General features: G+C 46.8%; 1 protein-coding gene across 1 annotated transcript; it reads right to left on the bottom strand.

Annotated features, from left to right (window-relative positions):
- Nucleotides 1-24,086, bottom strand: LOC149361601 (uncharacterized). The gene is made up of 5 exons (XM_089572725.1): nt 23,953-24,086; nt 21,575-21,732; nt 15,108-15,181; nt 14,647-14,730; nt 1-162 (listed from the first exon to the last, which is right to left on the bottom strand). The coding sequence occupies exons 1-5, from the start codon at nt 24,064-24,066 to the stop codon at nt 35-37; spliced, it is 558 nt and encodes a 185-aa protein (XP_089428851.1). The 5' UTR covers nt 24,067-24,086; the 3' UTR covers nt 1-34.

Below are 24,086 nucleotides of genomic sequence, written 5' to 3'. Positions count from 1 at the left end.
TTATGTTTCAGGGCTCCCGGCATTTAATGTTGGCTTATGAGCAGCTCTTGTCGTAGATCTGATAGGTCTTCTTGAATCCGCACAGGAGTTCGAAAATATATGAGCAGCAAGGGTGCTCCTGGCCAAGTTGATCGCCTGTCACCCACAGGCTGCATCCGATCCCTGTACAATGAGAAAGTTGTAACCATGAGTACTGGAGTAAAACACAGAGGAAAGATTTTTCGCTGCCCAGTGCAAGACGTAGCTCTCGTGGCCATCGTCTTGTGTCATGATCATCGTCAGCGTGACTACGCTCAGTGCAGGGCAAAGGCGTCTCGCACATCTCTCCATTTAACCCTGTCCATGCCACCCGCGGACAACTTACTCCTGGATACTTCTCAATTTCTTCCGGCCACCCGACTTTGAGCCGCTTACTTCTACGCTTGCCTTCTCTCAATTTATTCCGTTCCCTTAAGGATCATTTGTCATCGTGCCTTCGCATTACATGGACTGCCTAAGCCTATTAATTTCACTTTATTTCGACTGTTGGGTATCATTGACCCCTGTTTGTTCCCTTACCCACTCAGCTATGTTCCTGTTTGCATTACACAACACCTATCTTTTTTTTTTCATCTCACTGTGTCATGCTCAATTTAACACAAATTTAGAGTGCCACCTATGGTGTAAGGTATTCGGTAATCTGTAGACTCTGCATAAAATTAGGAAACAAAAAATGTAAGGAAAATCTGCGCCCTGCAGCTGGCAACTAAAAATATTCCTTATGCGGGCTGAAGACCGCATTTGGCGGATTCCATAGCGGACCGTTCCTTTGCAAATGTTGACCGTGAGAAGTGAATGCATGATAGAAGTATAAAAAACGGGAAAGTGCGTCATGCGCAACCTCAGCGCTACCTCCCCCGCAATAAGGCTGCCATACATTTTGGCGTTGGCACATTGTTGGAGATGATAATAATAATAATAATAATAGTTCATTTTTCCTCTTTTACAAGGAAGATGTTAGATTAAACTGCTTCGCAGCTGATGGCTCACGCAAACGTGCTCTTGAAGCGCGACAACAAGTGCAGCGTCCATGGCGCCTTGCTACTCAGATTGCACGGAGGGCTACTATACACTGGATTGTCGCGGCAGCGAAAAGAAACTGCTGAGGGGGAGAGAGGGCGGTGCTGATGCGTAACCTGAAAGCAGAAATGAGCGCCGCATCATGGTCCACCGCATATTTCGCGTTCTGTTTGGGGGTTGGGGGGGGGGGGGGGCAGGAATGTCGTCCGCATTATACATGTGGCATGTGCCTTCTACAGTACACTGTGCAGCTTCTTGTTCAAGATTGACTTGAAGAGCGCATTCTTCATAAGCGATAGATGCGTGGAGAGGCAGGCACAATGTGTCGTGCTGAGCGAAAATGCGTCTCTTTTTTTTCCCCATTTATTTGTGACTGCGCACTGTCTCCGTCCTCAGTTCAGAATCTCATTTTGCTCTTAAAAACTGTGAAAGGTTAATGACGGTATAACTTTGCTGGTTGTGGAAGATGGGAGCAGAAACTTGGGCGAATTGATTAATATCAATGCTAGACAACACAGCATGAAACAAAATACAGCGAAGGAAGGACAAGGATGAGTGCTAACTTGCTACTGTTATGCCGGGAAACCCGCCCGGATTCCAATTCTGCAGGTCGCAAACTCTCTGCTGCGAACGTCCCTTTGACAGGCCCTGGTGCTGCGCCGCAAGGCAACGCGCCCTAACGCTCCCTTGACAAGCCACGATGCTGCGCCGTAAGTCAGCGGTGTCTAAGGAGAAGCATCGGCGAGCAACGTGCCTGGACACGTCGCTGGGTGCCAGACAGCGAGGCGCCAGATTCCTTCTCTCCCGGACGCCACCGCGCGCGGCAAAATTTGAAGCGGTTGGCCCGCGCGATCGCTGATTGGTCCTTTCGGACTGCCGTCGAGTGCTGCCTTTGGATTGGCCAGTTCTGAGGGGCCACCGTTCCTGAGGCTATATAAGCGCCACCGCTGCCGCTTGGATAGCAGCTACAACTGACGGAGTGACCGAGTGACCGACCCACCGTGGTCGAGTGCTGCTCACGAGTGGAGTCGGATGGTGTGACGCGTTGGTGTCTCGCTGGTCGTCGCTGTGCGAGAACAGTCGCGTTGTGTAGCTCTCGGCCCCCGTGCCGATGTTGAACTATATTATGTCCTGTACATAGTGTATAAAGCGTTTTCTTAGTCTCACCGACGCCTGACTCGGAGTCTTCGCTACCGCTAAGAAGCTGGCAACGCTCAGTCACGAAACGGGTGGCGAGCGCAACGGGACCACCTCTATGGCACAACATTGGTGGCAGCGGTGGGATGCCCAAAGTCACAACATTGGATGGCAGCTATGGGATCGACCGACATCAGCTACCTCGGCGCGGTGAGTGCCTGAAGTTTTCCTCAGACGCCAGACTTTCTCTAACACAGGTTATAGTAGCTTAGAGAAAGAATTGGTGTAGCATTGTGTTAACCTTGTGTGTTTCAAGCCTAGGAAGAGTTTTGAAAACCAAGGGATGCTGAAGGGGTAAACAAGGCAGTGTGAGAAATGCTTGCGCGTGTGTAACTAATAGCGATATAGTAGTGTACGGCAAGTAGTTTCGAAAAGGGCAAACAGCAAGAGGCAGTGTGAACGATGGAGAGTTACAAGGTTAAAGAACTTCTCCAAATTTGTGAGGAGTTGGGCATTGATTTGGGCCCAGCAAAAAGAAAGAATGCGATCCTTGCGGTCATGAGAACCGAGGACGTGACGGCTGAGGAAGCCGAAGAGGCCTGGGCTGATGTCATTGAACGGCGTGAGCGGGAGGAAAAGAGGGAGAAGGAACGTCGCGAGGAGGAGAGGCGGGAGCGCCAGGCGCTTAGAGATCACGAGTTAAGAATGATGGAGCTGGAGCTCCTCGAAACCTCGCCAGCGCCTATTCTTGCTTCTACGACAGTTCCCTCTAACGGTCCAAGAATAAGCGACCAATTGCCGCCCATGGTCGTCGGCGAGGATGTGGATAGATACCTCGAGAAAGTTGAGCACGTGTGCAAGGGTAATCACATTGAGGCTCTAATCTGCGGCCCAGGGCGTGGCTGTGAGTCACATGACGGTGACGCTGAAGTGCCAAGCCAGAGCGCAGCGTTAGCTGTAAAGTGCTATGCTACAGAGATTACCGCTGCGATCCTGAAAGATGAAGGCGTAGCGCCAAGATGTAGGCCACAGGAGAGCGAGCAGCTGTTCTCTGCGGAAATTGAGACAGGTCGCTCTGAGTTCGCGACGGGTAGTGGCGCACCGATAGCGCCAACTGAGAGTTCGATCGTAGGCGAGGAATGCCGCTCAGCGCTGCATCGAGACAAATATCAGCTCAGTGAATGTCAAACTCCAGCGTCTTGTGATAGACTGCCGGAAAACGAGCTATTGTGCTCAAAGGAAATAGCACCGAACGGTTCGTCAGGTGAACCGTCGCCTGGCACTGCTAGAAAAGCGCAGGTTTTGTGGCTGCGCGAGCAAAGTCTTGCTCGGGACGAGTGCATGAATTCTTTAAGACCAGATTTTGCTGGTCAGACGAAGGCTGGTAGCTTGAAGGATGAGGGCACCGAAATAACCGGAGAATCGCACAACAGATCCGCTAGGGCAGTTCCCAAAAAGCGGCGGCGTAGAAGAAAAACCAATTTGAATGGTTGCGCTAAAAAGGGAAAAGTGCGGAAGAAGCTTGTACGATCGAGGGCCGGCAATGTGCGTAAGAGCCCGAAATTGTCACCTTGGAGCCCAAGAGTTCGTAGGCGTCGCGTAAAAGGAAAGCCGACTCACCAGGCGCAGCCTGGTCTAAAGGGTACTACGCCGCTGTGGAAGAACCGCAGAAGAATTCCTAGGATTCGGGACGGGCGTGATGGACTCCAGAGAAGGGTGCGCGGTCGCCACACAAAAGAGCGCCACAGTGCACGCGCTAGTCAGAAAGGGAAACGACATGACTGGGATCGAGAAATGAGGAAGCGCCCCTCTCGCTTTCGGCCTTCCAAGCGCTGCCTAGGCTTTGGATGCATGTCGCGGAGAGGCGTGACTAATCAATCCCACAGGTTCTGTGAAGGGCAGGCTGGTCGAGCGGCCGTCCGGCCGCGACCGCGCAGGGCGCGGCTGAAGTTTGTCGATTCCAAAGAATAATCTTTCTTGTATTTAGTGTTTGTTTTTTTGGTCATTCACTCAGCTGAAAAAGGAAAGATGGAGGCAAACCAAAATTTGAGCTTCGGACTTAGAAACTGGCCCTATTGTTTCTCTAGCCTGATGGGCAGAGTGATTCATGGTTTCGGAGGGTTAGCATTGCAATCGGAGCTCGCTAAGGTGACGTGAGACTCGAAGAAAGAGAATGCGTTCCAAATGTTGAAACAAGCCTTGAGCCATAAGCCGGTTCTAACGGCACCAGACTTTCCGAAAGGTTTCATCTTTGAATGTTACGCGAGCGATCGCGGAATGGGAGCGGTGCTATGCCAAGAAGATGCTAGTGGTCATGAACGACCAATTTTGTATTTGAGTTGCAAACTAAGTTGTAGGTAAGAGGCATACAGCACCTCTGAAAAAAGTGCGCCTGCCTTGTGCGGGCAGTTCAGAAGCTGACTTGTTATGTCTCCGGTTCAGAGTTTGTTGTGGAAACGGACCATTTCCCTCTAACCTGGTTAAGTAACATGTCGTCTAAAAGCGGCCGTTTGCTGAGGTGGAGCATGACCCTCCAGCAGCACAATCTGGTTGTCCGCTATAAGAAGGGAAGGTTGAACGCGAACGCCGATGCTCTAAGTCGTGCATTCTAGGCCTCGCTTTTATCAGTGACCTCCTCGTTACTTACCTTCTCTCGCTTTGCAGCAAACTATCATGTTCGAAGGAAGAAAGGGGCAAAAATGAATGACCTCATTTGCTTCCTCAGTAGTGTGTTTTCGGTCCAAATGATTTCAAGGGGACCAATCTTATTTTCATTATTATTGTTGATTATTAAGTGCTCCTGCTATTTTGATGTGTTGATACTTTGCAAAATGGTTGTTTGAACCTTGTGTACCAGATCGTACACATGCCTCTTGTTGCAGCGGGAATAAATGGGGACATCAATTTAGTTAGGTTAATTTGGATTATGCCTTCGTCTGGTGTTTGATGGGAGACAGAGGGCACTTGCTTGTGTTGGGTGTTGCCTTTTGCCGGTCGGTTTTGTAGTCTGCAGAACGACCAACCATGACCAGTGGCGAGAAGCAAAGGGAATCGGAACGACCTCAGCGAAGCTGGTCGAGGTGCCTTGGAGACAACGAGGAGAACAGAGCTCCGGGCCTGCGAGTGGGACCTGGTGCTCGTGAAGTTACCTGGACGTGAACTTGGAAGAGCCTGACGAATATGCGCGCCAGGCATCCGAGCCACGTGGAAGCAGCTCGTCTTCCCGGCGCCTTATCTGATGGCGGGGGTGCTGTTATGCCGGGAAACCCGCCCGGATTCCAATTCTGCAGGTCGCAAACTTTCTGCTGCGAACGTCCCTTTGACAGGCCCTGGTGCTGCGCCGCAAGGCAACGCGCCCTAACGCTCCCTTGACAAGCCACGATGCTGCGCCGTAAGTCAGCGGTGTCTAAGGAGAAGCATCGGCGAGCAACGTGCCTGGACACGTCGCTGGGTGCCAGACAGCGAGGCGCCAGATTCCTTCTCTCCCGGACGCCACCGCGCGCGGCAAAATTTGAAGCGGTTGGCCCGCGCGATCGCTGATTGGTCCTTTCGGACTGCCGTCGAGTGCTGCCTTTGGATTGGCCAGTTCTGAGGGGCCACCGTTCCTGAGGCTATATAAGCGCCACCGCTGCCGCTTGGATAGCAGCTACAACTGACGGAGTGACCGAGTGACCGACCCACCGTGGTCGAGTGCTGCTCACGAGTGGAGTCGGATGGTGTGACGCGTTGGTGTCTCGCTGGTCGTCGCTGTGCGAGAACAGTCGCGTTGTGTAGCTCTCGGCCCCCGTGCCGATGTTGAACTATATTATGTCCTGTACATAGTGTATAAAGCGTTTTCTTAGTCTCACCGACGCCTGACTCGGAGTCTTCGCTACCGCTAAGAGAGCTGGCAATGCTCAGTCACGAAACGGGTGGCGAGCGCAACGGGACCACCTCTATGGCACAACATTGGTGGCAGCGGTGGGATGCCCAAAGTCACAACACTACATAGCTAATATTTCAAATTTGATCGACTAGGGAATATATCCTGAGATCCGCTACGTGTTGGCTGCTGAATTTACACACGGTTTCTTTGTAGCGCCGGTGGAGCTTGTGCTGACATCAATAATTATTAGGACTGTCAATAATTACGATTGTAGACTCGTCAAGCTGCCCAAGGGCAGCTTTTTTCTACGATTCCTCCATCTGTAGTGCTAGATGGGAAATAAACTTTGATTTGATTTGATTTGATACACCAGGAGTTTCAGGGAACGTGATCCCTCATTTTTAAAAACAGGGCTTGTGATGTAAAAAGAAGTCTTTTGTGGCATAGCAGTGCCAGTGTTGGCGGACGTCAGAAATAGGCTAATCAAGTTAACTTGCAACGTGATTAACTAAATTGTACTAGTTAACGTTTCAACTATAAGCGATAGGCACCTGATTGAAATTAGAGATTTGTAGCCGGCCGTTTGTAATAGCCGTGTAAGTTTTTTGAGTTTCGAAAACGCATATACCCTCACCGCTGTGGCTGGACAAAATCTGTCTAGACCGTGGCAAAATACATGTGATTTCAGAAAGCATGCAGGCAAAACAACCCCTCCAGTGTACGTAAGCAGTCGAAATAACCCGACTTTATCGAGCCACAGAGCCTAGGGTAATCGCATTTTCGAAACTCGTAAAGCTACATGGCTATTACTAACGACTGAAAACAAATGTGTTATTGCAATCAGGTGCCTATCGGTAATAGTATAAACTTTACTAGTATAATTTTGTTAACGACATGACTAGTTAAGATGATTCGCCTTGTTTTTCACGTCCGCCAACACTGGTATTACCATGCCGCAAAAGGATTCCTTTTACCTCAAATACGCTATTTTGTAAAATTAGTGATCACCTTCCCTCAAACACCCGGTGCATAACAATGCTGTTGCGGTGCTGAAGTAAAGCACAAGTAACCGCTGAGCTCGTCGTTATGGTACTGTCGTGCGCGTCTTTGGCGGAACGCCGATTTGTCAACTGTGTCTCTTTCCGGGTGTCCTCCGGCATTTGAAGGCAGGAGTTGAATAACCGGAACTGTCGGAGGCAACACCACTTGCAAACCAATCGAGCTTTCTTTTGTGCAGGTCAATGCATCACTGACGTTCGCTGTAATTGTGCAGCAGCTGTGTTGGAAAGCTGTGACCTTTAAATTGCTGTTTTTCTGTGATGAAGAAATATAGAATAAGAAAAAATTGATCATATAATATTACTTCGTTCGGGCATGCTGTACTCTCTGCTGTTCCATTTTTAGTTCTAAAAATCGGTTCTCACAACTGCGGAGAGACCGCAACTACATTCAGCCGGGAAACGTGTGCGGACGGTTGAATTGGAACTGTGCGACGTCTATGGAAGCCAGGTGCTAGCGCCACTTGAGCTTCAATCAATCTGTGAACGCTTCCTTAAATAGAGGCTTTTGTATTGCTCCATGTTACTATTTAGTTAGTTTTTCTTGAGTTATCAAAATTCATTGGGAAGGGCTTGGATTAAGTTTTATGTAAGAAGTCTAAATAATGTCAGGAACAATTTTTTGCACTTTCATAAGCAGTCCTGAAGAGGTTAGCAACAAATGTCGTAGTTCAACTATAATATGCATTTTGCGTTAAATATTTCTTGCAGGTACACAAAGTCAATAAATAATTTGGTGTGGATAAAATTTCAAAATCGCAGTATTCGGGAAGCACCAGTGCCTTTGACGTCACATGAAATTATCGGTCACTGTACAGGTGCACCAAAAGTGAAACGGAGCACGCGAGCGGTGGCCGAACTGGGAAAATTGGAGGCTTATCAAGGTTAAGCCCAGTGAATGCGAAGCATGTCCTTAGCGTTTGGAGGCATCTTGACCGCATACACACCCGGCGCAAAGACGCTGGCGCGGTTGCGGGCACAGAGACTGACGCGACGGCGGGCACGCGCCGCCTCATCCCTGGCGATGAGGCGGCGCCAAGGTAGATATACCATGGTAGCGAAGGCTCCATAGACGCCCATTGGTCCAAACAATGGCGGCTCATGGGAGCACCCCAGCGCCGCTATTTTGGGGGGCAACCTACGTATGAGTGACGTTGAATGACGTCACGCATACGTATCTTGTGGCGCGAATTATAAAGTGGCCTATTTATAGAACCCGCATTTTCGAGCCGGTATCACTTCAAGGTTGCCTTTCAGTGCGCACCAACCTTTGCCAGTCAAATGTGCTCGAGTTCCTGCTAGTTATGGCCTTGTTACTGTGCAATTGGGAACCCAATGAAAGTGACTGGCAAAGAAGGTAGCATAGAAAGGCTGCAACACTTTCAGACGCTGGCTAAGCATGCATGATTCGTAGTGGAAACCTTGGTGAAAATACTGGTGCTAGTACTTTTGAGTATATCAAGGTATGATGCACAAAGCACAGGCTCAAGTGCACAGTTTGCAATACAGTGGACAGCAATGGCTTTCATATTCATGGTTTTATTACAGCAACTAAAGAAATACAGTGATAAAGCACACCAACAAAAAATGCGCGTCACAGGCAGCTCAAGCAGCAGTTTTTTTAAGCTGGCTATTTATCTCAATGGTCACAGTGCGGATAGGAAAAAGCCCTGAAGTTCCACGAACGTTGCCAGGTAGGAAATTGAAAAGTATAGAAAACAATGCTACGACAGCTTCCATTGAGGCAAACATGACATGACATGACATAAGTAGGCGCATCAACACATTGATCATGCAGCACACAGGGATTACTCTTCACATTTCATTTCTTCAACTGAAAGAATATAGCAGCTATGTATACACCTGCATGACAATATTAAAAACAAGTTTTAGCATCAACAAATCTGCTCAACACTAGAGCATTACACCATACATAGGGCCTGCGCACAACCTCGAGACCTCCTTCTTGTCGCTAACCGAAGAAATTTGAAGCAATTCTAATCAAACTAAAATATACATGAAGTGCAGTTTAAAGAGAAGTGCAAGGACATTCAATACAGCCACTCCTTCCTCGAGTAGGCACAGCATCGAGACGCAGCCGTCCTGGCCGCAGATACAGAAACAGGTCGAAGTGCTTGGAAGAAACCCTCAGGTCTCGCATCTGGCACGGCGTCTTCTCCAGGCTGAGGTTGCGGCAGAACTGCACCCACGTTTTGCACCTGGACATGATGCAGCGTCCACGTTATACAACTGCGCCCAAATGAATACCATATACTCCAAACGTCAATAAGCCAAGATTCCTTTCACTTAAATGCAGTACGTTATAACTATGCCAGAAAATGCTCGCGCCAAGCCTCCGCGCCTCAGAGTGCGGTTACGCTCGCCTGATACTACGCGGCTAGCTGCTTTTCTATGCTCAAAGATTGACTAGAGTGATGCAGCGAAATGAGTTTAAAACTACATTGACGGTCGTGTATACGTAGAACGGCAATAACTATTGCTGGCCGAATTCAGTTAAGGCACAGTCAATGCGGCGCACATACACATGGTTGAGTTTCGATACTGTCAGTTGCGAGGGGATCCTCAAATTGGCTTCACGGTGCTGCAAAACCCATTAATGTCATGCTCAGAACTGTTAGGCAGCGCAGTTGGTTTTAAATTGACCATGCGGCAAGTAGAGGGCACGTGGTTGCTCATGAGAGCCCGGTATCAATTTCACGTTGGTGAGAGTTGGCTGCACGAAACTAGCTATAAATAAGACAAATGATTTGTATCTTTTGCACATCTTATGACTGCAAGTGCGTGCCCTGCAATTTACTAAAATATCCCGATAACATGAAGCCAAGTGCGTATGAAACAGCTACAGCTACAATAGGCGCGGAAAGCCCAACAAAAGCATATCTAGAGCAGACGACAACGGCAAGAGCTCACCTGCGAAAGTCCAGAGGGAAGCGGTGTAGTCTTGGTAAGACACCCACGGTACAACCCACGCTGTCACAATGTGCCACGGAGCAAGGCTTCTTCACATGCCGCAACCTCATCTTGAAATGCAGAGCTAAGCGCTTGAAACGATGAGCGCGAAGCCTCGGGAAAAGGTTTCGCACTGGCCGTACACCGAAGAAACGCTGCAGTGGTGCAGCGGGGTGCAGATCTTGCCAAACGGCGACAGAGAAGCGACGAGAAAGGACGACAAAAGCTTCTTAAAGGGGCCATTTTGAGACCGGCGAGCTTAATTTGCACGCTTTCCAAGGCGCGCCATAGCAGGCAGCTGGAGATAAGAAATCGCTTCGTAAGTTGCGGCCGGGTACCGTAACAAGGCCTGCAAAGTCGCGCTGCAAATGCACCGCACACTCATCAACCGAGGGCGCAACAAGAGCGTTGCAAAAAATTACAAAATTCAGCGTAATGTTTTGCAGAAATAGTTTACCTATTTTATAAACGTGCCAATAAAATATTCATTTCTTTTTGTTGTTTTGTAGCATTTTTATCTGTGCTTTTGAATTTCATTATATAAGTGTTTCGGCCGCCCAAAGTGGCTGTGCTGCAGTCGCGCTAAACCGTTTTTGGGCCCAGCCTTCGCCACCATTCTACATCCACCTTGGCGGCGCTACCAGCGATGGTGGCGCCGCCGACGCGTCGCGCGCGACGGCGCGAACCGAAGCGTGGAGGCCTCCGTAGGGCGACGTCCGACGGCGCGATATGAGGCCCCATCTGCAGCCGGTGTGACGTCATCACGTGACGTCACATCATGTGATCTCACTTCAAGGTCAATGGTGGCCACCGCCGGGAGGCGACCGACGGCGCGATGTGAGGCCCCATCTGCAGCCGGTGTGACGTCATCACGTGACGTCATGTCACGTGACCTACTTGAAGGTCACTTGAAGGCCAATGGTGGCCACCGCCGGGCGTCGCGCGAAGGCCCGAAACCTACATTAATATGCTTCGCATAAAAACTGCATGCCAGCGCGCTCTATCAGCAGATGTGCAGCAGACAACCAAGGGGAGCCGGCAAATCCGACTGACCTATCTCGATGTTCTGATGCTCGCCTTATCGCCGGCACCAGCGAAGCCGCGCCGCTACCATCCCTGCTCGCCAGCAGCGCTGTCAGCGCTTCTTGCAAGGGTTTATTGCTTGCCCGCATCGTGCACAAACGCTGGTCTTCGGCGGCGTGCTCTTTATGCTTCGTCAGGAATGCCACCATTTTCAGTCTCAGCGGTTCGCGCTTCACTTAGCGGCGAGTTTGTTCGACGAATGCGGTCAAAATTTTGCTTGGCTCCAGGGAACGGATGAAAAAAAAAAAAGAACAGCATGCATGTATTGGCTGCGTTGTCTTTGTGATATAAATAGATGCTCAAAATATAACCGATCGAGGACGCCTCAAGCAGAGACAACCTTCTTTTCGATGAAAATTTTCGATGAGTGAAATAAAGCCAATTTGTGCTGAAGCAACCCTTACAAAAATGGACATGGAATCTCTGTTGAGTTCTGATGGGGTTTTTATGGACTCGCCAGGATGTCGACAGAAACTCCGATTTTGTAGAGAGGCCTCTATATAAACCACACGAAACGTTTGATGCGGTTTTACATCAGAAATTTAGTCCATACGAACTCGTCAAAAATATTGATGTATTTTCACCACAGAAACTCATCCAATATATATTCCTCAGATACTTTTGATGTCATTTCACTATAGAAATTCGGTCTACACGAACACATCAAAGTTCTTGGTGTACTTTCACTCCAGAAATTCATTCAATATGAATTGCTAATATATGCATGTTATTAGTTTTTTCATGCGTTCCATGTAGGCATGCAAGTAAAATTTTGATCGCACTTGCGAAACCGATACAGAAGCGTTTATGATCCATAGCGCAGCAAACTTAGCGCCACGTGAAGCGCGAACACGACGGTCACGCTGGTTGAAAATGGTGCAATTCGTGACGAAGCACAGAAAGCGCTTCTGGCGAGCAGTGATGGTAGCGGCGTGGTTTCGCTCCACCCGACGATAAGGCGAGCGTCAGGTCATCGAGATGGGCCAGCCGGATGTGCCGAAGCACCGTCGTTCTCTGCTGGGCATCTGCTAATAGAGCCTCTGGCATGCAGTTTTGGTCAGTGTGGCCGTTTTACATTTGGTGCGCCTGTACGGACGTGAGCTCAGCGCATTGGTGTCAATTAAATTTTTGTGTGTGCCTTCGTTTAGAGCCGGTCCTAGCCCTGTCTGCATTTGTGGCCGCTTTCTTCATGGGAGCACTTCAGCAGCCTTGTGCGCCGACTTTCCGAAATGTCCTGACTGCTTGAGCCGCCATGGCTTTATATTACACTAGGTGAGAGCTCTGTTGGAACAGTCCTGCTTGAGATTTGTCACCTTGGGCATAACCAACTGCTATCATGAGCACCATAGCGATGACAGCTCACCCCCCCCCCTCCCCCCGCTTTAGCCCTTCTTTTTTTCGTTTGACTTTTTCAAGCAGATTTTGACACCGTATTTTTGCGGAATTCGGTGGGTAGAGCGCAAGTTTAAATAAGTGGACGGTGCAGATATAGTCTAGTACAGACACATTACTAACCCAGAGTAGCGTGGCTCTACCGGAAGATTGTGCCTCCACAAGCTTCATTATTTTTAATTAAGTTGTTAATAACTAGATGACATTTTAAGAGACAATAAGAAAGCCTGATTGTTCGCACATTGGTGCTTCAGGGTGAATGCTGTGGACAATTAGCTGCAGTAACTTTTCTGAAAAAAAAAACCGGACTAAGAACTCATTTCACCACGCCTGTGCGCTGGCCAACATTATAATTTCGCACTGTTCACGTTTCTCTAGAAAATAGCAGTCATGGTAATTATACACGCATCTGTAAGCTCTCGTTTGGGCCTCAAGCTGCCTGCGTTCAAATGACAGAGGACATAAAAATGTGCAGGTGGAGGCTTGTCCGTACCCACCTACAGGCTTCTCTATTGGTGTGAACGTGTATTTAAGACGCGTTTCGAAGTAAAGACGATGCCGGCTATACTGTGGAGCAAGGACCGTGTCCTGTGTGCTGCTCAGTTTTCCGCGTTGTGGAATGCATTCCTTAGTGAAGTGAATTTGGCGCAAAAACGGGACAAATGAAGGAACAGCTGACAATACAAGCGCTGTTCGTTCTTGTGCCCCGTTTTTGCTCGAAGTCACACTTCAGTGGAAAACCAACAAGCCGGACTTCATGCGCTTACGTTGCTTAATGTCCCGCCGTACGCCTACTCGTGGAGAAACTCTATATTAATGGTTATTGGGGTACGGCGGGAAATTAAGGAACGTAAACTCTCGGTGGTATGAAGTGAGAACGAAGACCTCACGCCATAAGAAATGGTAAATTGTAACGCGGGGCCGGCCCTCGTCTTTTCCAGGCTGCGCGCTGCTGAAACTGCTGTTTGAAAGAACACTACGCTCGTTTTTCTTCGCTACTTAGCGCATCCGCTCGCTTCCCATAGCAAAAAACGGTAATCACCTGATGTCATTAAGGGGCTTGCTCACGGCCGATAACTTAATTTAACGGCGGTAGTTATCTTCGCACACTAATGAGTTTCGCACTGACAGCTCTTTGTGTCCTTTCCTCCCTTTACGATTATCTTAAAGTCTGAAAACCATGGAACGGCCGCGTAAGCGCACAATTGTGCTTAGAAACTGTGCAAAAATGCGTTGAAACAAAATAATCTCTGTGGGGTAAATATTTACGATGAGCAATAGAGCTAGTTGTCTTTCGATGCCAGCTTGGTCACAGTCTCTAATATACTCTAATAACCTTGGAAAAAAGTCATTGCACCAGGGTTCGAACCGAACCGCGGCGGCCGCGTTTCGATGGAGGTCTCATTAAATGGCTTGCGCACGCCAATAACTTAATTCAACTGCAGTACTTATCTTCACGCACTAAAGAGTTTACACAGCTACTTTTTTTTGTGAACTATAAGAGGTCGGAGAAACACACACACACACGGATTTTCAAAATTTTCTTGATGGCAGCGCATAATGCGCGTATAAAATGGTTTTAGAAGACGCTCACACTGCGATCCCCGTGTCACTGATGCCTTCGAGCCACGCCTGTGCGATATTCACTTCTTTCAGCGGCTGAAAGACGGATTCGTTTCTCTAAAACATACGATGCCAACCCTGTTTTCATCGGGGAATTATCCTTATAGAGTGGTTGCTGCAACAACCTTTTTTTTTTAAATGCTAAAGTGAGTCTTTCCACTGCAACGATTAAGTGAAACCAACTGTTTAGGGCGGACGAGGAAAGGTCTTTAGCATGCAAGCTATGTGGTGAAACAGTACCGCTTCCGCTCAAAAAGTTGTGTTCTGTTGGGCATCAAAAGTGAAGTTCAGAGATGAAACGCTCCAGTGCCCAAGTTAGACCATGCGGTTTTAAACTAGTGAACGAGGAACATATCTCTACGTATTGTGGAACCTAGGACACTCCGATGAAATTCGGAAAAGCTGGTGAGAAAAACGTTGTTCGTGCAAAAAACGCCCCAAAAGAAGGAGCGTACTCACCATTTTCAATATAGCTGTGACGAAGCACTTTGCAGGAATGGCAGTCCCGGTAAGAAATCGTGAGATTTATGGAAACGCCTGGCTCTGCAAAGCAGTGAGAAGCAGTAACCTCCAGATCTGTGTCTGATCTCACAAATCTACAAATCGCCGCATGCTCTGCTGCTAGAGTCATACAAAGCGGACGATAACGTGTAGCTGCAGAGATAAATAGCTTTTCTGATTACAAGTTTGTTTAGCAGGTATGCATAGGAGCGCTCTGAAGTTTTACTGTCCATCACTCTCTTCTCAGACTCGTAGCGCTGGACCGGTTGAAATAGTAGATGTCTGAAAGATGTAAACGTAAATGAGCGTCATTCTTTTTTTGTTGCAAACATCTTGATGGCTTAAGTTGTGATAATATTTTTGATAGCTCCTTAAATGCTTATGGTATATTAAGTGAAAGATTAAGAACCGCTGCTCACTATCCATGGGCTGCACGTTGAGAACATTCTTCGCCGTGTATCCAGGCGATGACATCAACTTGAACGTGGTGTTCCTGAAAAAATAAATTGAACAAGCAAAGCGGAATTAACATCGTGAACGGGCTTCCCAGAGAGTTCATTTAGAAACCAATGCAGAATAAGGAAAAAAGGGTAAGAGCTAAGTACGCGGTAGCAGCTGGATAAAATCGTCGAGATGCACCAGAAATTAAGGAGTCTTCTGCGAAGGACATCACAGAGAGAAATAAAGTATTTACTAATGTCTTCTAGAGTATTGAAATTATCAAAGACTTTAAAACGGATGCTTGGTCGAGTTTGCATGACATTTTCTTAAAGAACCGCGCGAACTCGGTCGAGGACTGCAGGAAGAAAGCGCCCGTATATGTGTATTCCTTCAGCCTTCCTCTAAGTTCGCGCTGTTCTTCAGGGAAATTTTAAACATTAGCCTGTGTTCCCTGTATTATATTTTTGTGTTTCCTTCACAGTTGCCTTTGTTATTGTATGTTTATAATAATAAAAATTGGCACACTTTTATACGAGTTGCACTATATAAACATGAAAACAGCTGCAGCAGCGCCAAAGTTCTTTCTGAATTATTTCCTTGGTAAACGCTGATTACAAGGTGACCTATTTTTAAAAAAGAAAAGAAATCAGGAAAGACACAATCGTGAAAATTTCGGTAAGAGTGCCAAAGTCGCGGCAAACAATTTCAAAGCGCGAGCTTGATCTTGTAATGAACTGAGATATCGAGGTGCGCGGGGGAGAAAAAAACTGATTGAAATGATCTAGATCAACGACAGGATTACGGGGAAGACAACAGAAATTACTCTTTTGTACTTACCCCGCCGGCAGTTTATGAACGACGGTGTTTTGAAGAACTTTTATCCCGTGCGTTTCACATAAGAGGTTTTGCAATTTTTAACTACAGCCTTTTCGAGTTAAAAGAGCGCTCTTTCGGCATAGCAATGTGAGTGGTGTAGGGCACCATGAATACATATAGGACGTGCTAACTAGTAGGATGGTTAGCTAATAGTAAATTGCTAACTTTTTAATGCGAAAGCACTACATGACTCATCGGCACCCATAACTGGCTTTGGCATTGATCACCATCACAGGTCCCAAAAATGCCGGATGGCGTTACTACGGCATCAGAGAAAAAGATAAATTCTTCGGAAGGTGCTTGGAATTATACCCAGGACTTCCGCGACAAAATACAGTCTGCGTACCGCCAAAATACAGGCGTTTGTGAAAAGTTTCCAGGCTAAGCAACTCCTCCAGAGCATGTAGCTCGTCGACAGACACGAATTTGTTGGGCCAGAGCACCAAGTGTAACTGCGTTTTCGAATTTTGAAAATTTTTTGTGGGTACTACCGTGGGATGTGACCCCTTAAATAAATAATGTGACTAGCGGTAAAAGTTAGAAGGTTAACTCTTCAGTAATAGTTCAGCAGTCTACTTGTTAGCACGTCTTAGCTGTGTGCTGATGCGCTACATCACTGATAATGATGTGCCGAATAAGGCCTCTCCTTATAAAAAGCCTATTTTCAAAATGTTGATGATGATGAATTTTTATAGCACAAGGGCATCTGTGGCGAAATAGCGCCATGGCACAAGGCGCATTTCCCAAACATTTCACCTAAAGAAACTGGGAAAGCTTGTATCCGCTGAATCATCGGTCGGTAGAGGGTGGCACTGGGGATCGAACGCCGCACCTCCCGCATTCGAGGCGGATGCTCAGACAACTAGGCCACTGCTGCGGTCTATTTTTATATGTTGCAAAAATGTTGAGGTATACCTCCCGATATGATTCAATATTACATGTTAAAAAAGGATTCCTGTTGAGCAACAAGATATGATGCCACTTTGACCCACTCTCATGAATAGTGAAATTAAACTAGGCGCAGTCGAGGCCTGTTGTGAGGCCATGGCGCATCACGGTTCGCCGCTTGTCCTGAACGTTGTGCTCCTAGCTGGCACCAGAAGTTCAATGGAGAATGACAAGCCTGAGTAGGGCGTTGACGCTGAATGCCTCGAGGACGAGATGAAAGAAACTCGCGCGATGGGAGAAGGATAGGCCGAAGGTAAGAAAATGTTCGGAACACTGGCCGCGGAGTCAATGAAAATTCTGCATTCTGCCTGTTTGAATACAGATTACAGCTGCAGCTTCATGCGTATGCTGTCTAACTGAGCGAAACGGATAACACCCCTTCTATGATTTCTCGACTGTGTATTTTACGTCAGAGCCTAACTTGCTCGAGTGAGACTAGCTGTGGCCAGCGCCGCAAAGTTTACGTAGTAGCCCATGATCTTGTTGTGTTGCATCTTTGAGAAAGCTTCTGGTTCCTTTTTCTTTAATATTTTTTAAGCACTGACACTGATATGACGGAGTCTTCAGCCTCACAAATGTGCTGAAGTTCAACAGAATATAGCACGCGAAGCTCCAAAATATCGATTAAGAGCGCTGATTGCAGAATAACTCGGTATTTAGGCCAGCAAGTTTGGGTTCTTTCGTGTGAAATGGCGTCGAAATTAGCCGCCGTTGCTCGCCGCTCTGGTGAAGAGAAGCATTTCAAATATGAACTGGTAACAAGCAGCAGCGATGGTGGCCGTAAAATAAGCGTTGTTTTACTGTTTAGAAACATGGAACATGTTCTGTAGTTTCACTGGCACATTACTTTCTCTTTGCCTCAATTAGAAATCTAAGAAAAGTTAAAGCTCTCTTTGGTAGTGTATTGAGCGTGAGTATTTTATCAGAAAATTAACTGCTAACTATTTGGTTAAAAAAAAGCAAAGAAAACTAATTATTCGCAACTCAGCAACTTCGCCAGCTTCTGTCTGTCGTGTCCTTTGTTTGCTTTTTCTTTCGCCCGCTTGCGTTGTTATTTTCCGCGCTGTCGAAATAACATTGAACAACGAGGGGCATCTGCCTGCCGCTCTACAGGTAGACGTCTCAGATTTCCTTATCAGAATACTGCGCTTGTATGTCCGAGTTAGACTGCTGATGGCTATTTGTAAATGGCGTCATTTTTTGCTATTAATGTTAGTACATGCGATATTCTAAACACGCAATAAATAAATAAAAATGCAAATTTACTTCAGCTCCGCAGGCCTCGCGAGCGAGCAACTAGTGAAACGTTGCTTAGTATCTCGCGCGTCCGCAATATATGCCAACGAATCTTGTCTTGAAGAAACACGCTATAACGACGATGCTTCATCAGATCTTTTGATTATGCAGGTTACCCCACGGAATATTTATTTCAACTGAAAACAAATATGTTCTTAGCCGCAACCAATACAAACTTCACATTATGCTATTTAATGCGAATCCAGGACAGTTAATCTAAGCGTCAGCGTATTTAATCCAGACTACAAACTCATTAATGCGAGTGCGAAAAAATTTAATCCGAGGGCCAAGTATTTAATTTCACGTGCGGAAAATCAGCATTGTCTGATGACATCAAAGCACAGAGAACAAATAAGAGGAATAAAGCGAATTTGAGATTATTTTAAGGTTCATACGCCGTCTAAGCGGCACGACGGTATGCAATATTTTGCTTCGCTTTTTCGTTAGCTCTTTCTTGTCGCAATTAATAATCGCTGGAAAATATGCGAAACCGGACTGTTTGAGAACTTTCCAGGCATGCATCATGGGCACCATCATCAGCCAGACTATTTCCTCTGCAGGAGAAAGACCTCTTCAATATTTCTATAATTAACGCTGGCCACTTCTTTCAGGTTCGATGCAAATACAGCAAATAAATATGACTGTCGTGTCGGAATTACCTAGTTAGGCGGTGCTGGTGCTGAGTCGTTGCATTCATTGAATTTTCATGCCGATGCGATGTACAGTCCTTGATTAACCGCCGGTTGTCTTATTGAAGTTTGTAAGCGGTAAAAATGCATTCTTGTAGATGGGATCATGCCTAGATACCAATAGTAGGATCGAGACGAAGTGTGTAGTGTGATGCGAAGTTAAACAATGCGACAAGACTTAGAGAACCACAGAAGTTTTTCTTCGTTTTAGCGCTTTATCACTCTACACACAGCACACTGATCCACTGATTTCCCTCTGTCCACTGATTTTTAGGAATGCGTGCGCATCTGTGTGCCCTTCTTCGTTCTCCCGGTAAAAATTCTCACCAGTAAACCACAGTACGAAGATTCTGTGATGCTTTGCAATTCAGAAATTTTACCTCTTAGAAAGGCTGAAACTTGTCGAGACACATGACTTCAATGCGATGAAACCGAAACATTGCATGCAGTCGTTTTCCTTAGGTGGCGTATGGTCCCAAAATGATGGCGACTGTCCGTCATATCTATTATTCGCCCTCTTTGCTTAGAAGTCGACCGCTTTGCTCATTTCGCGCAGTTTGAATAAAATGGTTGTTAGCCGGATTAAAAGCACATTGCACTGACATTCGGGTTAAATTGGTCGGAGCTGGTGTTAAGCAAGTTGCCGATAACATTATAACAGTGGCCGTTAGCTAGGTGTTTTGCACTCGGATTCAATTCCGTTATATGTAGATTATGCTCCTTGCCACTCGGATTATTTTTGCTGGCACTTGGATTAAAGGGAATAGGAAAAAGTTGCAAACGCGTTAGCACTTCGAACCTCGAAATATTGTGCAAAATCAGGTCTTTACAGGTGGTTACCAAAGGCCACGTACCTAAAAGCGCGATTGAAAGCGCGTTCCGATTCATTTTGTGATTTGCGCACAGATGGAAGCTGATCAAGAATATGATGTGCAATGCACAGCGTGAAAGTGAGTTGCAGTTTAACACGAGGCGTGATTGGCTGCGGCGTTACCATAGCGCTCTCGTGCACTGGCCAGCGAAGCTGATCAGTTCGCACCGCCGGGGCTTCGAAACCCTGTCTCGGCAATATTAAGGCGAAAGCCTTTAATGCTTCATACTGTCGTGACCAAGACGTGTTAGCAAATGTGTCCGCGTTTCGGATTTTATCAGTCAATAGCCAATCGATACTTAATCGGGTGCAGCCGAGACATCGGAACACGATATAAAGGGATTTCATGATTATATCATTGTACTTAATGACTAAATGAGTAATTGGCAATTAGTAGTAAAGAAGTGGCATGCGGGACTGTGACATCGCCTGTAATTTAACTAACACTAATTAATCAGTGTACTAGTTAAGGTCACGTTAACTATCATTAACCATACATTAACTAGTATCACGAGATGTGCATGTCATTTTTAACTATCATTAATAGTTAGACGTTTCTAGACGTTTCACAGACAGTGTCGAACATTCTTGACAGTTCCGTCACTTGACAGATGAGTGACAGGACATGATAGATGGCATTAGAACAATAAAAAAGACCAATTAGCCTAATTAACCTTTATAGTAAGACCACATAAATAAACAAAACCGAGTAGGAAATTGGTCGAGTTGGGGAACCGAACCAGGGTCTCCGGAATGCGAGACGAGCACGCTAACCACTCCGCCATGCCAGATGGTTGGTTTGGAATGAACAAAGGTGCGTCTAGCTAATACGGCGTCTTCGTTCACTCCCGTCTTCCTCTCTTCCCGTTACGGCGAGGTTCAGGTGTCCACGGAGATATGCGAGAGAGATACATTTCCTTTCCTCAAAAACCAATTTACCGCCGAGCAAGGCGTAGAGCCGAATGGGCGATGGCGTTGTGTGGATTCCCTGGCAGCGTTGCAAGACGCTGTCGCATTCCACTCAGAGGCGAAGCTTAACATCTTAACCACACATTAGTTACACATGCAGCAACACCGCGGAAAAGGCCTTCGCCTCACCTCAGTTTAGGTCAACAAAGTGCTCCCCTGAATTTGTTTATTTTGTTTCTCTAGGTTCGCCAAGGTCACCCTCATTCAAAGTCTTCTTTATTGCCTGCCATTTCACGCATCATGTAATTAACTGGAGAGGATCCACCACACACCGGTATTTACGACGTTGTGAGGCCAGTAGTGCATTCGCTCTAAAATCTTGTCCTGCAGCCCTGCCGTTCCGCGTACCTGTCTAGCGACCCCTGCGCAAGTCGCATATACAGCGCGCGCTTGAAGATTCGGTTTTTGTAGCAGCATCAATAATGGGAAGCGCACCCCTCTAAAATGTTGTTCTTATGACGTTCCCAAGCATCTCTGCAACAACGTGCAAACTCTGAGTGCGGCAAGTTGCCAACAAGCTAAGTCAAGGCTAATGTACTAGAGCGTAGAAAGGCTTCGAGGCCTTTTTGATAATTTCGTGCTCCTTTAGTATCCATGGAGCTCTGCTCAGCAGGGCTTGGTTCTAGATGGGGCGCACTGACATATAGTGGATTTAGTATTATACCTTGTAGAATCGGTAATCAACGCTACTGATAATCTCCTGAAGCCTGATTACTGAATTATATTTCGCCCCTGTTCATGGCAGTTAAAGATGTTAGTGGTCGAGATTTGGTCATAAGATAGAAGGAGAACTTACAGGATCCCGTCAGGTGGATACTCAAATACAACGACGGCCGAGTCGCCGACATAGTCACCAGTCTCAGTTGCTTTCACGCACTGAGCATTTGCGCCCAAATAAGGGTCATTTTCGAAGTCGCGATATATCAAGTGCCATGTCTGCTCCAGAGGAAAGCACTGAAAAAAAAAAGATCAAGTTCTAGATTGCATGCTGTTTTCAAATACGAAATTACATGGATTATAGGACGATTATTTGCAAGAGGGAATTGCTCGGTGTGAAATCGAGAAAACGTTCTTGTGGAAATTTTTATCTCATGCGTACCTATTTTGTTTTCCATTACATGCCTTGTTTTGTACGAAGTGCGAGTAACGTGTTAAAGTGAGTTCGTTGACTACAGTCTCTGAATTTTAACTCTGCCGCTACGATGCGTTTAACACAAAAGCCCCTAAAGGAACTAAAAAGCAACGCCAAGAGTGCAACAATGATGGTCGCCCCCTTCCGTGCGCCTTCCATTGACGTTAGACGCTCCCATTACCAGAATATGGCCTGTGTTTTTACTATTTCTTCTTGTATCCTTTATTACTACCTCCTCCTCCGCGGTGCCAATGCACGCGTGTGGTGGATGCAAGCATCGCGGCGATACGTACCACTATCGCAACAGAGAGTGTCTGCTAGTTCAGCGCAGAGTAAGGCGAGCCATAGCCGAAAGCGGAGAGAGTGAGCTGCGGCTCAGGAGTAGGAGAGTGTAGATGGCTCTACTTTGGCATTATTCGGGGGTTTTAAAGGAAATGCGTCCGAGGGGACAGCTAAGTGACAAATCCTCTAATATTAGGAAAGGCAGCCCTTTCAGGGAAGTATCGCCTATGCTGTGCTGCTGGGTAGCAGTTCTAGAACATATATATCGGGTTCCGGCGGGTTTTTGTCCCAGCGCGTCATTACATCCTCGTGGAGTCGGCTAGCGTCTTCACAGTGTTTAGGCACATAACTATTGGTGTTTGGCAAGTGCACATGCACGTATATTATGCGCGTTACGACCGAAAATGAAGCCTGTGCCTGTGCCGCGAGCGTTCGTCACAGAGTAACACTATGATTCCCCTCCATGTCCGTCATAGCCGCGAGAAAGGAAAAGGAGAAAGCAGAGTTTCCCTCTTGAGACACCAGCCACCTAGAATCCCAAAGCGTAAAGACCGCCTTCGTTGATTCGGAAAATATTAGTGCAAGCACTCAGTTCTACTGTGCCAGTAAAGTCACTGGAAACAAAGCCAAGGAGACTATTGCTCCCCATGACGTATTTATTGCTTGCAAATCATTACCTGAATACAGACTTTGCACAGTAGAACAAGCGGTATGGAGACCCACAGACGATTTTTTTTTTCTGCAGGAAGCCGAAGTTTGCCAGCATTGAAAGAATCGTACGGAATTGTGTCGCGTTTTGCTAAGGCGGAGAAATTGGTTCTTATTTAGAAAACTAGATCGTGTAGAGAATGCCTTTTTGAATTCTAAGGCTGCTGCATTCTTCTGAAGCGTCCTCAAACGTATCCATAAAAGAGACCTATCAATCACGCACAGATACTTAACGCCATATGAAAATGAGCATTCGTTATACTTAATTTATGCACGCTAAAAATGGGTTTTAGTATACTATTGTCTAGAAGATTGTATTGAATCAAAATGTATTGAATGAAAGCATTTTGTTAGAGCGGCTTGAATTCTTTCTTCAGTGGCTCTTAGAACTGTTGCCCTGTGCTTTCATGTCCTAGTTTATTCATTTTAGTGGGAAATCACTACCTCAATGAGTCAGACGCAACCAAGAATCACAAGGCGTCCTTGACTTTGAGGGTGCAGGAATGAAACAAATATTGCTGCGACAGGGTTTCGAACCCCCGGCGGTGCGAACAGATCAACGGTAGCACTAGGCTATGGCCGCAGCCGATCAGGCCTTATGTTAAACTGCAACACACTCTCGCGCAGTGCATTGTGCACCGTTGCCTTAATCAACTTCAGTTTGCGGCGCGAACTGACCAGAACGGCTTAAGTTCGATCAGGGCTTAACCTGTGCACAGTATCGCCGCCAGACGCACCGACCATCAAACAAAGGAAAACCCTGAGCTCAAGAGGCTAAACACATGCTTTCGCATGTCTACTCGGTTTAAGTACGCTAAAATCTTACCAGTTTTTCTCGTGTAATCGCAAAGCCGCTCGTGCTTGCACCAAGCTGTAGTGCACAGCGAACAGGATTAAATAAATAAAATAAATTATTTCCCGGTTCTAAAGTCATTCGTCGCACTAATGTCAAATTGATCCACAGACGAATTTTTCATTCTCTAGGAGGCATTAGAGCACCGTTATTTAAATTACACGCCCGATATAGTTATCAATGAGAAAGACAGCTTTACCTCGGAGTCGTCCTGGAAAGGGCCAAGGTCGGGATTTAGGTCGAACAGATGCTGGCCAGCTACAAAGGGCCACACGACGACCAGGAAAGCAAGCGGAGTTGAGAGAACAAGCATGGCTGGGCTAGGACTGTTGC

This window comes from Amblyomma mixtum, chromosome 2 (assembly GCF_055824585.1).
Source record: "Amblyomma mixtum isolate Tamu chromosome 2, ASM5582458v1, whole genome shotgun sequence".
NCBI lineage: Eukaryota > Metazoa > Arthropoda > Arachnida > Ixodida > Ixodidae > Amblyomma > Amblyomma mixtum.
The sequence above is the reverse complement of the archived record's forward strand: the minus strand, read 5'-3'. Positions and strand labels throughout refer to the sequence as shown.

Bases quoted from the DNA above. Each gene is read 5' to 3' on its own strand.
- LOC149361601 (XM_089572725.1), bottom strand. From the start codon at position 24,066: ATGCTTGTTCTCTCAACTCCGCTTGCTTTCCTGGTCGTCGTGTGGCCC. The intron at 15,182-21,574 runs GTAAGTTCTCCT...TTATTTTTTCAG, and splicing joins TATCCACCTGACGGGATCCT to GAACACCACGTTCAAGTTGA. The intron at 14,731-15,107 runs GTGAGCAGCGGT...ACTGCTTTGCAG, and splicing joins CAACGTGCAGCCCATGGATA to AGCCAGGCGTTTCCATAAAT.